Here is a 15,610-nt window from a genome sequence, read left to right on the forward strand (position 1 = left end):
GCAAAATAAACGACACTAAAGGTCTGCACACATGATAAGAGATGTGCAAGAAAAGCTTGGCCCAAATCTGTGGGGTTACAAGAGGTGCTTTGAGAAACTTGTGACCTTAACTGAAGGTATTCACATGCATAGATGGTTCAGTTTCTAGCTCAGAAATGTTCCTCTGCTTAAAAAATCATGGCCAGCTTCACTGGCTTCTTAATTGAAATGAAATATTATCCCCAGATCATATTTTAGCCTTCACGAGGTAACACAACAGTGAAAATTTTGTTTATGATGCCTTGTGTTATAGTTAAAAACCCACCACTCACAGAAAATGGTGGTGTTCTGTGGTCTGTCAGTCCATATATAAATGCAGCTATATACAATAAAATAGACCATTATGAAAGAATTTGGAATCACGGATCTCTGTTTGCAAAACTAAATTCAAAATTTTGCTAATCATGAAGAGTTATCAGAGTTTGACCATGGTGTCATTTTCCTGGCTTCAAAAGAGTCCTGTAGTTAAATAAGACACTGCGACACTTTGCATATTTCCCTGCCTTGCAAAACATCCTTGAGCTTCACATTTGATTGTCTTGTTTGACACAAAAATAGCAAATAATAAATACAAATCCTCTCCACTGGAAGGGGTAGGATAGAGGCATTAAAAACCACTCAAACAATAGAAAGGATTAAAAGGAAAAAAGAAAAGAAAACATCGATGGGAAACATCATTGAAGAACATTCAAACAAAAAAGTACTGGAAAACATGCGGGAAGAAAGAAAGGAAAAATCAAATAAAATCAAATATCAGGTAAAGTTGATGAGTGCCTGGAAATAAGAGGAAACAGAGGTGAAAAATGCTCTCCAAATCATTGCAAACTCACTACACTGAAGGGGCAAAAACTTACAACTCTAAAAAGAATAAATAAAAGGTATTTTCTTACCTTTATAGATACGACCAAGTCCTCTGTAGTCCATTTGGTCTGAACAATTGAAAACCACAACATACTTTCCCAGGCATTTGCCCATGTCTTTAGTTGTCTCTGTTTTCCCTGTCCCAGCAGGTCCTGCTGGTGCACCACCCATACTCATGCCCAGGGCCTGTGCCAGAGTGATGTAACACCTAAAGACAGAACAAAGAGATCTGTGAATCTTTTCCTACCATTAATTACTTGAAATCCATCCATGCAACCACAACAGATGGATTATCCAGAGCTGGGGAAGGGGGGAGAAATGTATTTCCATGTGGTGAGTCCTCAGTCACCCCCTTGCACACTGTGAAGCTGAGTTACCAGACCAGTTTTGCTCTACCTGAAGAAAAGCACTCATCCAGCACAGCCATGACTGCAACAGCCCAGGAAATTCACAGGCCAATTCTAAATGCTGAATACCAAAATCCTGTAGTATTGTGATTTTCTCAGACTATCATACACCCTTCCTCCATTACAGCCTCATTCTGCAGCACCCAGAATGTCTGTCTTTTCCCCCTCCCTCCATGTTCCCAGAGTACTCATGATGGGCTCTCTGATCTGGCAGCAGGGAGGCACAGAGGCCGGAAGCACCTCCTGCTCTTGACATTTCCATAGGAGCATGCCAAACCACAGCATTGCTGCCAGTCATGTGAAGCCTTTGAGTTCCAGGAGGGCAATGGATGAGAGCAAAGATTGCAATGAGCAATGGAGAAAGAGGAGGAATCTATGAGTCCTATGACCATCTTCTTCTTCAGCCTCCATCCTGGGTTGAGATCCTCAAGTTTAAGTCTCAGCCTTCTCAGATGGTGTGGAGGTTACTGAAGGGTGTAAGGAAACATGTTGTTCTAACCTCCAATGTTCCAAAATCACAGCAAACACATTTCAGCACTGTGAAACTCAATAGTTTTATGATATATGTGGGGAGATAAAATGGACATTGGAAAAAATCCCAAATGATAGCACCTAGTATGACTTAGGAAACCACAGAATAATCATTCTAATACAATAGCAGTAAGAATGCTTTTTCACCTTATTGCTCAGTGACCAGTTAAGAGGCCACCATTTAACACATAAAAAATACCACTCCTAACAATTCTGCTTCTGAAAACGAGGACAAGCTGAATACATAGCACAAGTTCTATGCAGACCTTTCACTTCATTTTTGGTGTATGCCATGACATGGACTAGGTCTGATATGATGTGTAGGAGCATTCAGTTTTAGTGCCATCATCTTAATGCAACGTACCACCAGCTGTGTGTATTTATCACATGCTTAGGGAATCTCTCTGAACATGAAATCATTAGCCAAACAGGACTTGACTCCAAGCTGATTAATGGAACAAAGACACCATTACCTGAAAATTTTCAGGAGATCAGACAATTCCATGCAGCAGTATTATAAATATTAAAATGGAAAATCCCACAAGGGGAATAAAATCTGTTGTTGTGCAACATTGCTTAGGCACATACATTTCCCATGCTAACATTAGGAAACATCTCTGCTTCAAATATCCTTTTAACATGTGACAGTGGGTAGCCTCCAATCCCTGCAGCTTTGTTTGGCTCTTCCAGGTTTGTCCAAAGAGAGACATGTCTGCTCTTTCTGTTGTTGTTATTAATATTACAGTTTAAACTCATTTAAAAGGCTTGTTTTATTCAATCACGTCATCTTGTGCTAATTTTCAATCTTGTGTAACACAGCACCTTGTATAATCATAATATATCCTATGTCTAGTTCCAGTCCAGCTCCTGGCTCTGCACAGGACAAACCCAAAAACCACAGCACGTGCCTGAAAGCTTGGTCCAAGCACTTTTAAACTCTGGCAGGCTTGGTGCCAAAACCACTTCCCTGGCTGCATTTTAATTCAGTGAACAAATTTTGAATGGCAACATTTTATTGATGCTGGCTCTCCTGGTGGGTAAAAATATTTTCAGTGCGTTAGTGCTGCCATAGCCACTAATCAACTGCATATGTACTGCTGCAAACAGACTTCTATCTAACACAGGAACAGTAGGGTGCATAACATAGAATTTGGGAGATGTGTGTTACTTATTAGAAGCCAGGTATCTACATGCAGAGGTTTGGCTCTCTTAAATAGCTCACAGGGAATAATTTTTCTTCAGAAATAGGCAAAAAATCTGAGTTTTCATTAATAAATAAAATCTAGTAGCACAAAGAATGCAAAGACAATTCCAACATTAACTCAAGATGGGGCTTTGAGCAAACTGGTCTAGTGGAAAATGTCCCAGTCCAAGGCAAGGGGGCTGGAACTAGATGATCTTTAAAGCCCCTTCCAATCCAAACCATTCTATAATTCTATAAATGACTGAATAGGCAAAATATTTTGACTTCGACATTTGTATCCACATATAAAAGAACAAGCTCTGGCATAGCAAATACATCTGCCTCTTGCCTAGCTGAAGCACCAATCAAGGACTATAGGAAAATAGGCATTTAATGAAGTTTATACTCTGCTGTATAACTAACACTCCAGCAATAAAAACTTCTCCTTGTGATTGCCCTCAGAGTTTTCTGTATTTGTATTCCTGCAAGTCTCCATAGGCTTTGCTTAAAACCATACTGGAAGTAGCTATGCGATGCTCTGTCCTGAGTTACTGCTTTTTCCTACAGGTTGACTTCAAATTAATCACTTGCTGTAATTCCAAATTCTCATGCAACTACTTGCTTGTTGAAAGCAGCAATATATTGGTATTTAGACTGACTTTGTTTTGGCTAGTGACATGTATGGTGTTCGGGCATGTTTATCTTGAGAACAAGTAAATTTTTTAATGCCCATCACAGCTCATGTAGCTCAAACAAACACTCAAATTCAACCTCTTTTCAATAGCTGAATATATAAGCACTGGCCTCTGCTGTTCACCAGCGATATTGCAGCATTGTAGAGCAACCTAAGTAATTCTGACTCATTAAAAGAACTAAGTCAAAGGAAGTATTAATAAATCTTAGCTCCAATACTACGCATTTCATTCCTTTTACAAATACCTGTCAGTTAAGGGAGTTATAACAAGCCTGTCTGTACAGCCTAAGTATTCATTGCAGTAGGTGAACTCTACATCAGTGATTTTGATAATGCATTTATCCAAGTCTTCAAGATAATAAAATCGAGACTGTTTTTGCCATTCAAAATCAGATGGAGATTTAATGTTCATACGGACCTATTATGGAAAAGAAAAATCATTAATACAGAAATGAATCAGTAACAAATTAATCTTAAATTCCATACAGAAAAAAAAAAAAAGTCTACTTAATATAAATTCATGTCCTTGAAGAATGAGCATAGAATCTGTCAGGAGTCAAGACATCCGGAATTATCTTTTCAAACCTGTCTATGACATGCTCTGAACCTTCTGTCAACTTTGATTTTCCTCTGATTTGGGCACAGAGATTATGAATTGCGTCTTACAGAGATATTGAAAAACAGTCACGGAAAACATAAAAAATGAACAATACTGGCTGTCCTGCATGGTAACTATATCATTACTCACAGAAATACTAAATTATGAACAGTATTTGAATATGTTGTATAGACGACTGAGTGCTTGTATATTCGGGTTGTATTTTCATTATGAACTTGATATACACATATTTAGATTTGTAGTAATTAACAGATTCATTATTATCGACAGTAGATCTCAAAACCACTGGCCTCTTACAGAAAATGTTGCCCTGGTTATTGGCCTTGCAAACACACTGTAAGGTGAAGTGGAGGTTCTGGAATCTCAGCCACTTCCCTTTCCTTTATCTCAATCACTAAAGTATGTGTTTAGCAGAGAATAGAATAGAATGTTTTAAGAGAGAAGGCTATCATTACATATACCATTTAAAAACCCTTTCCCCAGTTGTGGACTTTTTCCTGACTTTTTATTTCGTATACAGGACCTACAAATTTAAACAATTTTCCATAATTTTATTATAATATGACATTAAATTAATTAAGCAAATAATTATGAAGATAAATTTAAAATTATAAGCAGAGGATAAAACACCATGCTTATCTTAGAAGCCAGTAGTTTTCTTTCTAGATTTCAGTACTTTTCTTTAATGTTTTCTATTTTCTTTACACATGCACTTAATTTTTATCTTCCTAACATATATGCATAAATTAAGCAATCAGTATTGAATTATTGGCCTTTGCATCATTCAAGTCCTTTGGAAGTCATTTTACTTCCATTTTTATAATTATGCTTTCATTATTCAACATACTCCTCTAAAGGAAGCCTGATGCAACTCAATTATCAAAAAACCTAAAATACCTGTTATATCTATTGTTGCTATTCTCTTCAAATATATGAAGCCTCTCTGCTTTTACCTTTGAATAACCATTACCTTACATCAACACATAGGCTGGATCAGAAATCACAAGATTGACAGGAATACTAAAGGGAGGGTTTTTATATTTACATTTCAATCAAATAATGAATTAAATGTTCAAATTGAGAGGATCATTTAATTTAAGAAGTCAAACTCTTTTGCTCACGGTGAATTTGTGCATGATGAGTATGAACAAGCATTTAAAAACCTGAAATCTAAACCTATGAACACACCTATATAAAAATTCACCCTTCTCACTGCATCACATCTATATTAAATCAAACTAAATCTGATATGCTCTATCACAGCAGTAATGTCAGAGCTACTCAAAGAGAATAGATTCTAAGATTTGCTTATAATTTTTTATATATGCAAGACCTTCCATATAGGAAATCCCTTGATGGTTTTCCAAAACTTACCAAATCATCAAAGATATCCTTCTGGTGCACATGAATGGTGATTAACGTTTCATATTTTGTCCGCTCCATTCTTGTCAGATTGTGTGTTGCCATGTCAATCAAATCATTTAAAAGTTCCAAGAACTTCTGATTTGTTGTGTGCATTACCTTTTCCACAAGCAAAAATGATCAAATTAATACAAACACAATTTGTTCTTCCAATATTTAGAATTTTAATGTTTTTTAAAATTTAAAAATAGCCAGGGTTATAATGTCCATATTCTGCTTTGTATTTATTAGGCTTGGAATCCTAAATTTGGATTTGGAGGCTGCCTTCCATTTATGCAATCTTACCCAACAGAGTACAATAAGATTATGTCTTGGTGAACAGGACACACTGTAAGATTTTATTCCAAGACTCTTGCTTCTTTTACTATACATTACATTTTCAGCTGACTGCATCCCTGCATATATTCAAAACCATCAATTAATGATTTTGGGTAGTGTATATCAGCTCAAGTTTTAGGGGGCAGAGGAACCTGAAGATCTGTCACATCCTTTAACCAGAGGAAGGGGGAAGCATACTGTAATTTTAGATGCTGACACTAAAATAATAATTTAATTTGTAGTACCAGATCTGTTACAAAATTCCACAAATACTGACTATACAATGCTGACTTATAGCATTGTATGACTAAATAGCATCTGCCTCTGCCAGTGACGTACACAACAGAAAGCACTGAGATTTAAGAAAGAGCAGCTCATTTATACCCCATTCCAAATGTGTGACAGAACAATCACACCAGCTTTCTGTAAATACATGCAGAGCTGAAAACTCACCCAGTTTGCTGAGAAAAATTTGATAAAAACACAATTAAAACCAACAGAGAATTAAATAACCTCCCCAGCCCCCAAAAAACACATGCAGTTCAGCCCAAAAACCCACAAAATTTGTTTTCTTGTTAATGCAAAAGAACATTTATACCTAGTTATTCTACAAACAAGAGTGGACTAAAATCAGGTTTATGGTCTTTTAAAACTTTGAACAATGCAGAAAATGTAGCAGTACATGGTTTTCTCCATAGTCTATGCCCTTACTTTCATGCAGTATCAAAGTACAGCATGGAATTTGCCCTGCATTTACTTTTATGGTAGGATGATGTTACTCATTCTTTGTTCATTCTCACTGAGTATTCCTGATTAATGGTGGTTTGCAACCCCTTAGCTCACACCCCCTCCTTGTTCTTTCATAGATTCATTGTTAAGAATGACACCTTGGTTTTTAACAGCATCTTATCCATGTATTTAAGATTAAACCAACACCTCCTGAAACAGATTCTATTCTTCCCCTTCCCTAAATAAAAGAGCTTATCAACTGAAGGATGTAATACATTTGGATACAGTAGACCAATGTCCACAAAGCACAGTTACTTCCCCAAAGTTCAGGAGCTCTTATTTCTTTCCAAATTTGATTTTGTGAAAGTAGCATGATAAAATTCCCTGTTTTCCCAAACTAAGAAACTGTCTCTTCCTAAGATGCTTGCCCTAACAAAACAACAGAGAAAATCACAGGATTAGGAACAATTCTAAAGCACATGCTGGGGGATAATGAGGAGGTGTGACTCCTTAAGACATTTTTTATTATTCTGTTTTCCTGATACTTTATTTGTTATTCTGGGTAATTAACTAGTATTTTCTGCTTTTTCCTACATGTTACTTTTAAATTTTCACAATATGTACTGTTACAAACAATGCTTTTAATAAATCCCCAAAGACTCATTAAATACTACCTTTTTGTCTGTTTTGGTACTGTTCAGTGCCTTCTCTGCATCTCTGGTCCAGATAATTTGAATTCCCAGAAGCCCTATTTGTGCAGGAAACATTGCCTGAAAGTCATACATCTTAAATTCTGAATCGTTAATGGCCATTGACGCCTGTCTAATGATGGTGTGGATTGTTTTCCTAATCCCATTCAGCAGCTGACCTAACCAGAATTCCACATTGCCCTGAAATAAACAAGAAAGTACTTTCAGAGAATTATTTTATGAATAATTCACAAGAAGCAAGAGCTGTTATGTGACTTTTTTCCCAGTCCTTCGTACTCCCATTTCCATATTTGTTATTCTCTAATCTTTAAAAGATTCCTTTCCTCTTTCTGCTCCACTGCCCTTCTAGAGATATGTGATAGATTTGGCACTTCACAGCAGCACTGCTGAGAAAACAGGTAAAGCAATCGTTACAAACTGACACAAATGTTCTGTCCCTGCTACTCTTTGCTCTTGCTGTTCACATTGGGAGGTTTTCATTCAGCTAGTAAAATAATAACATGATGCAATACTGTTGGCCTCTAAAACATAAATCTATTTTAAATCAAGTCATGAAAAACTGTAATATATACTTTCATTACCTGAGCTAAAACTGGTTCAATAATATTGACCTGTTCTCCTTCTTGAGATTCAAACAATAAAATCTGGTCGTAGTTTTTTTCATTAAATCCCACTCGGTTAACATTGTCAAACAAACTTAACAAATGTGCCTGCAATAGAATCAGAAAAAAAGCCTCCATAAAGTGATCTCATATAGCATTCTTACTTTGTCTTTAAATGCTGTATTACAATACTGTGTAAATCTTTCCATTAGTGAAAGAAATTCTCTCAAATAAAAAACAAAATTTGCCACGGTCTTCACTTAGTGATCTCGACTGTAAGAACGCTCTTGCTTTATTATTTGTACCTGAATAGTGTGGGAATCAGATGCTTGACCAAGGATTTCCAGAAGAGCAGGGTCAGATACAAAAAAAAATCTTGGAAATATTAATCGCTTTTTTTCCAAATAGCCAGTCAGTGATTTCTGACAGATTTCCAACTGTTCCAGCAAATGTGGTAGCAGCTGTGCCAAAGTCTCATCTCCAACACAGCACTGCACAATGTTTGATGTTTCATGGGCTCTCTGCATAATTCTCTGCCACGATTTATCAATGTTCTGAAATCTTCTGGCTTCCTGAAGTACATGATACATGCATTAGCTTTTCCTCATGTTTGCCATATTCTAAAAATTAAGTAATTCTATCAGACAGGGTAACAGTTTAATACCTCCCTTGCTGTTAAAGTCTTCCTTGGAGGACTTATGTATGAATATTAGTAGTCATGCTTATTATTGACCAGAGTTCAAATTGCAAGAGAAATAGTACAATAGGAATAGCTCTGGAAATGTCTTACTTCATGTTGGGCACCAAAATTTTCTACATAAAAGGACTCCAACACACATGAGAAATCTCAAAAAGCAGCTTTCTCAGAAATTATAGTCTTCCTAACAGCAATACGCAATGTCATGTAAGCTGCTAGTAGCAACACTTGATGAACAAAACCAGTATACACAGTCTGAAGCTGCCCCCCACTTGTACATTACAAGTGTAGGTGAAGACAAATTCTCAAAGCTGAAAAATAAATATTTTTATACACTGGCTATATTAACATTAAAAATTCTTTCTTCACCTACAACAAATGAAATGTTAATGGAATCATAAATTATCTAAGAGCTAGAAGAGATCTCAAAAGAAGATCCAAAGGAATTTGTCTGATATGAGGCAGGATCATACCCAAAATATCTCTCTGTCTTGTGTTTAGTGATGCTCAATGGAGATTTAGAAGCCTCTCGAGGCAATTTTTGATACTGGTGACTGTCTTCTAATATCTAAACTAAATCAGATACTGAAAACAAGACATGTTTTTCCTTCCTGTTGAGAACAGCCCTTATATTTTAAAAAACTTATCACTTTTGCACTTCAGTTTTTCCTTTTCTTGAAGTCAAATAAGTCTAGTTTGTTGAATCTTTTCTTGCTCCTCATCCTTCCTTCATAGTTCCTCATTCTTGCACCCTCTTCTATGCTCTCTCAAATTTGTCAGTGTGTTTCTTTCACCAAAACCAGATACAATATTTTAGTTATTGGTTATTGATGTTTATGCATTCTACCCTTCTTAATTTTGCACACCAGCAAGCTAAAATACCTTTTTTGGTAATACTATCAGAGACAATGGCAAAAACCTATCTAAATATATGGCAACTACTGTTTTTCCTCTATCCACAAAGCTCTTTGCCCACCCTAAAAATAAATTAGATTTTTTTTCAATGTGTTTTGCTCCTAACAAATTTACATTGACTGAACATTATTCATCTTCTTGCTAATTTCCAGATGCTAACAGTTACTTGTTGCAGTATTCATTACTGCAGAAATTGCAATTAAAACCACTCCTCATTACTCTTCCACCAAGCTGTTCCTTTTCCTCCTTCATCAAAGACAATCACTACATTTGTTTTTTTCCAGAATATTGGTTCATGTATCTATCATCCTTGGAAGAAGTAGCTTTAGTACCATTTGTTCATCTGCACAAGCTGCTTATTGATTCTCTGATAAGCCCTAACAACATAAATATATCTCATGAACAACAACAAAAAAATTGTAGTTTAAGTAACAATTGAGAAAGCTTTATTTAGCTTGCAAAATTAATCTTAATTTGTGATATTGTAAGCTTTAATTATAAAATATGTATCCTGAAATAAATTCACATCTAATAATTTCCCAATAATGATGACTTTGTTTAGTTACACTGTTTGATCCAGTAAGACTGAACTGTGGTCTGTTAGTACTGTATGAAAACTCCTCATTAGGAGACACAACAAAAAGGATTATTTTTTTCTGCTACTTCTCTCCTGTTCAGATCATTCCTTAGCTCTTGTGCAGCTGCTACCTTGGAAGGTCATCACTGCCTTTTGAAGAGGTTGCAATGGTTCACACAGATTAGCACATGCACAGCTCCCAGGCCTGGCAGCATCTCTCTGTGGGACTTCATTAAACTGAGTCCTAGCAAGTACAGAATTGAAATGCAAAATCTGTCATTCTATTACAGATTATAGCCTATAAACATGTGCACAGAGGAAGAAAGGGATATTTGTACATATGGCAAAAGCAATAAATCAGTTTCGTGCCATTAAGTAGTTCTGAGCCCTGTACTAATTCACTAATATTGCACACTGACAGGAACATTTAAACTTGAATTACAAACAATTGTGTTCCTTTAGGTTTCACCAAGTTCTAAGCAATTTAACCAGACAGATCCTAGTTTGGCAAAGCTTCTCCTGAACTGCTCATGCACAGCCCACAAATCTTATGTGAGTTGGCACTGGCAAATAAACTCTGTGATGTGGCTTATCTCCTGGTATAACATATTACTATCATACATCAATATACCTGAGGTAGTTGTTTTGCAATGTCTCCACCAACGAACACAGCTTCAAGGTAAATCCAGAGGTTCTGTACAGTAATCCAGTTTTCAATTATCTCTGCAGTGTTGGTCAGCTTCTGAACCCATTGTTGTATAGTGGACTTAAATGGTGCATTATACCTGCATGAACATGAGTTAAAGGGAAGAAGAAGCTAAGATGGTAATTGTTCAGCTTGGGGGTTGATTAGATTTATACAATATATATATTTATTAAGTTTTGTACCTGTTGCTCATCAGTGACCCCAGCATCATGAGGCTATCTTCCATCAAAGCTATTTTCTCTGATATATCTGATCCTTTCAGAAGAAGTTCTCCTCGAGCTTTGAATTGACCAAAACTGAAAGTATGAGTACTCCAGTCACTGATGATGTGATTCAATTTTGCTTCAATATCCTTTTCTTTGACAGCACTGATGCAGATATCCTGTGTAAAATTAAAATAGTAATTTACATTCATCTAAGGCTATTATAAAGCACACTTATAAAGACTATTAAAATGTATTGGTTTGATCCAGATCTCAGTGTAAGTTCAGGCTAATGAAAATATACATTTAAACATCTTGAAGTTATTATATTTCAAACAAGATTATATTCTAGTACTACTTGTAACAGGTACATTAAATGGGCTATACTGCATCTTCACTACTGCTAGCATCTTACACACACAAAATTCACTGAGTCATTGAATCTGCAGGAAGATTTTTTTCTCTCTGTATGTATTAATATTTGAAATCAAATAAACTGACAGAAGAGTTTAAAGATAATAAATACTGCCAATCAAAACCAATAAATATTCCGAGAACAGAGTGTAGACTGACAATGTGCCTGTCTGCTGCGTCTTGAAGGCAGTGAGAACAAGACTGTCACAAAGCTGGTTATTGCATCAGAGAGAAAGAGAAAAGGATCAAACACTCAGACTGGATCCCAAAATTCTATTGCAGGTTTAAAGTGTTTCCTGAAGTGTAAGGTGGAACTCCGAACCTTCCATAAGGCTAAAATTCTTGTCCAGGAATTGGGTACAGCGGAGGTTTAATTTCATGGTTTTGCCCTAAAAATGCTCATGTGTGGACAAGACTAAAGAGGTCACTACTCTGGAAATAATACAGATTTAGCTCTTGGGGTTTTACTTCTTTAGTTTTAGCTGTGCTTTGTTCTTGTAAAAGCTAACAAGCATGAAGCTAAGGCACTTGCTAGACAACTTCTGTCCCCAAAACAGAGGAGACAATGGCTTTGCAGCTTGTGCACATTCCATATGCCTTCTCATCTATCTGTACTCTTGTGAAGGGTCACTTTTGAAATACAAAACAACTTCATTCTTTTTTAACCCCATATCCTCCTCTTCTACTGTGTTCCAAGTATTTTTAGCACTTAACAGGATCAGTCTTACATCAACTATTTTTCCTCTCTGGTTAGACATTTAAAGGGAAGAAAAAAAAATATAAGTAGGCAGACCCTAAATCAGAAGCATGACAGAATCACACTACTTTTAAAACAACAGAAGTCCTCTTATGGAAGGATTAGTGTAATACCATCTACATATTTAAATCTTCACCAGAATAAGAGGGAAATAAACTAAACTAACTATCAGTGCCAACACCAACTACCAAACTCCACTTTTTCAAAGGAATTCTTCAACTAAACCAATTTTTTTAATGTTACAAAGCTGACTAGAAACAGGATTTCAAAAGCACCAGATCACAAGTTAATAATTACAAAAAAAACCCACAACCAAACAAAACAAAACAGAAAAGTACATATACCTCAATATCTTCTTTATGTTTTAATAAAGGGGCATCCATTACATTTTTTAAAGTGAAATTTTCAGAGTCAACATCAAAGTGATGCCCAGTTACTTGTGCCATTTTTTCCCAGTGTCTTGACAACATTGCCTAGAAAAGTCCATAGGGATGAGATTTTTAAAAATTGTATTAATTTTAGGTCTAGAATGATCATGTTTTGCACTGCATCTGTTAAACAAATAGGAGAGTCTTGACTTCCATTCCACTGGAAGCATTAGTAGTTATTCTAATCACATTACAAAGTCTTTTGGTTTATTTTTCTATAACTAAGCCTAACTAGATTTTTTGCTATAAATACAGCTGCTTTTATCTACAAAAAAGAATTATGGAAAGCATCTTGTAGTCATATAACATGTCCTTCAGTAGAGCTTCTCAAGTGACTCTTATCTCCAAATTATTATGCTGAACATACTTTGTTTTTCATCATTTCAAGCAAAGGACAGCTCTCAGTGAAGTCATCAATTTTTTTTTTTAGGTCTTGAAAAGCTTGCCACTCCTTCAATGCTTTCGGTAACTTTCGGATCCTTTAAAAAGCACAAAAAGAAAGAAGAAATATTTTATTCTTAATAATTACCATCCACCACTAAATAGTACGATATATTGCAATTTTTCAATGAGTTGACCAGTAGACTGCAAATAAAAAATCCAGCTGCAAGTTGGTAATATTATATATAGCTGGTCATTTGTGACTGCAGGCATGAAACACTGCTAAAAGACAGCACAAATTACACTGGAATGGTTAGGTTTCTATTTCAGTTTGAATTAAAGGAAGTTAATTTCATGTGCAAACCCATACCTGAAATTAAGTTCCTGCAGTGTCATTGTTTTAGTAAAATTTGAAAATGCACCTCATCTTGTAAAGAGGTAAAATGATTAAACAACATATATTTTCCCAGTAAAATAAAGTACATCCTAAACTAAAGCTATTCTGCTTGCAAAGAGGAAAAAACTTCTGTTTCAATCAAACAACTCTTAATTCATATCTGGTTTGTATGAAAGATACTCAAAGCAAAAATTTCCTTTATGCAAATTTAAAATGAAGAACCTCTTGTACTGTGAATAGTCACAGCTCCTCTCCCTTCTAAACCAGAATTGCCAATTTTCATCTGCCAAAGCTCTGGACCAAAGACTGACAGCAGTTCTCTTACAGCTCAGTTCCAGAAGCTAAAAGCTGCATAAAACCTCCCCATAATGACAAATTCCTTCAAAAAAGTTCTCCATTTTTCACAGCTCAGAATCAGACAGATCTGTCACACAATGCTGGAACATGTGCAAATTCTTCACTGCTTGCTGGTGAGAGGCAGATGAACAAATTCATCCTGTCATGGCACTACAATAACTGCTATAGTCTTTCATCTTGAATCTAACAGTAGATAGCATTAAATATGCTGGAGAAAAGCATTGCAGAATGGAAAATTTATACTCTGCCTTGCATCAAGAAGGCTTTAAGGTGCAGTTCCTGGCTACTTCTGTCCTGAGGCATAGCAAGTAACATCTAATAAACTTGTCTAGGGATGGCTATTGGAAATGGGATCTCTCAGCTTGGTAATAAAAATGGCAATCTTTTAAAAAATTCAAATAACTTTTTCCTTTCTCTTAGTCTCAACAATGTCTTCTGAAAGCAAATTTCATGAGCTGCACATTATGTTAAAAAACTACTCCATTGATCAGGTTTACATTTCTGTCCTAAATTTACTGGACATTCTCTATACACTGTATCACAGTAAAATATAAAGGGAAACTTCTCTCCAAGTGTTATTATAAACTTCTATAATGCTCTCTAAATATTTCTTCTTATTATTTCTTTCTAATAGATTTATTTTTGCCTACAGGGGTTTTTTTGTGCTTTTATTTTCATGATTATAAGTTGTCTATTATATTAGGATTTTTAAAAGGTAGCAGAACAAAATTACATTAAATAACTATGCATATCTTTACAATTAATCTAAAGCAGTAATTACACTTCCAGCATTTCTGCTTCTTTCTTAACACAGCATATCACCTTATGTTATGTTATCACTGTTATGTTCCTGTATGTTGTTTCAATTTCTCTGCCTTTAAAGAGAATAGCTTGATGCAATAATGTTAGCAAACTGCCAAAAGAAGGATAGTAGTGGGTTGGACTTGTGTTACAAAAAAAGCATTTATTGCCTATTGGTTGTCACAGTGCTCCAAATATAGCTCAACGCTTCAGAGGAAAAACAAAAATGTCACACATGACGTTCAAAGAGAAACACATAAATGAAAACTTTTGCTGTGCAATGGCTTCCTTCAGGGTTCTGGAGAAAGAAGCATGAAAAGTCCTACAGACCATAAAATTTAATCAACTGCAGAAAAAACTATGATGCAGATTCCAGAATTCTACTGAAATGAGATGAAGACTTACATTGTCCAAATGCAGTTATGTTTCACATACATTCATTTTTACTATTCTTATTTTTTAAAAGAGGGGTTTTTTTTCAAATTAATAACTAAAAGACAGCTCAGTCCGTTTTTCAGTCAGCTTCAAACTCCATAAATAAGCCCTCAGAATTTAGTGTGGCTATTTACCCTTCTTGAAATAACAATTACAATTTAGACAAATGTGCAGAAGTAAACAATAGGTTCAAAATTCCATGTAATATCACAGACTAAGAATTAATTAGCTGTAAACGAAATCACTGAGAAGGTACCGTATAAAATCAGCTTTGAAAGTTATTTATACTTACAACCACCTTGACACAGGTTTGTGCACCTTGTTTATTGAATAAGCTACAGCCTACACATCAGTACACCCCAACAAGGCTCAGGTGACTCACAAACCAGCTGCATATTGCACCACAGCGCAGCTGTGCCCAACACTG

General features: G+C 35.7%; 1 protein-coding gene across 1 annotated transcript in view; it reads right to left on the reverse strand.

Annotated features, from left to right (window-relative positions):
* LOC139604515 (dynein axonemal heavy chain 5-like) overlaps window positions 1-15,610 on the reverse strand; it is a 148,463-nt gene that overhangs the window by 97,153 nt on the left and 35,700 nt on the right. The window contains exons 33-42 of the mRNA XM_071455659.1: window positions 13,180-13,291; window positions 12,729-12,857; window positions 11,193-11,392; window positions 10,936-11,089; window positions 8,421-8,687; window positions 8,095-8,223; window positions 7,478-7,693; window positions 5,709-5,855; window positions 3,961-4,133; window positions 930-1,108 (exon numbers count right to left, since the gene is read on the reverse strand). Of these exons, the coding sequence (XP_071311760.1) occupies window positions 930-1,108; window positions 3,961-4,133; window positions 5,709-5,855; window positions 7,478-7,693; window positions 8,095-8,223; window positions 8,421-8,687; window positions 10,936-11,089; window positions 11,193-11,392; window positions 12,729-12,857; window positions 13,180-13,291 (1,706 nt within the window). The remainder of the gene's footprint in view (window positions 1-929; window positions 1,109-3,960; window positions 4,134-5,708; window positions 5,856-7,477; window positions 7,694-8,094; window positions 8,224-8,420; window positions 8,688-10,935; window positions 11,090-11,192; window positions 11,393-12,728; window positions 12,858-13,179; window positions 13,292-15,610) is intronic.

The sequence above is a fragment of the Agelaius tricolor genome, unplaced genomic scaffold, assembly GCF_023055355.1.
Source record: "Agelaius tricolor isolate 1412-34295 unplaced genomic scaffold, bAgeTri1.0.p SCAF_2, whole genome shotgun sequence".
In the NCBI taxonomy this organism is placed as follows: domain Eukaryota; kingdom Metazoa; phylum Chordata; class Aves; order Passeriformes; family Icteridae; genus Agelaius; species Agelaius tricolor.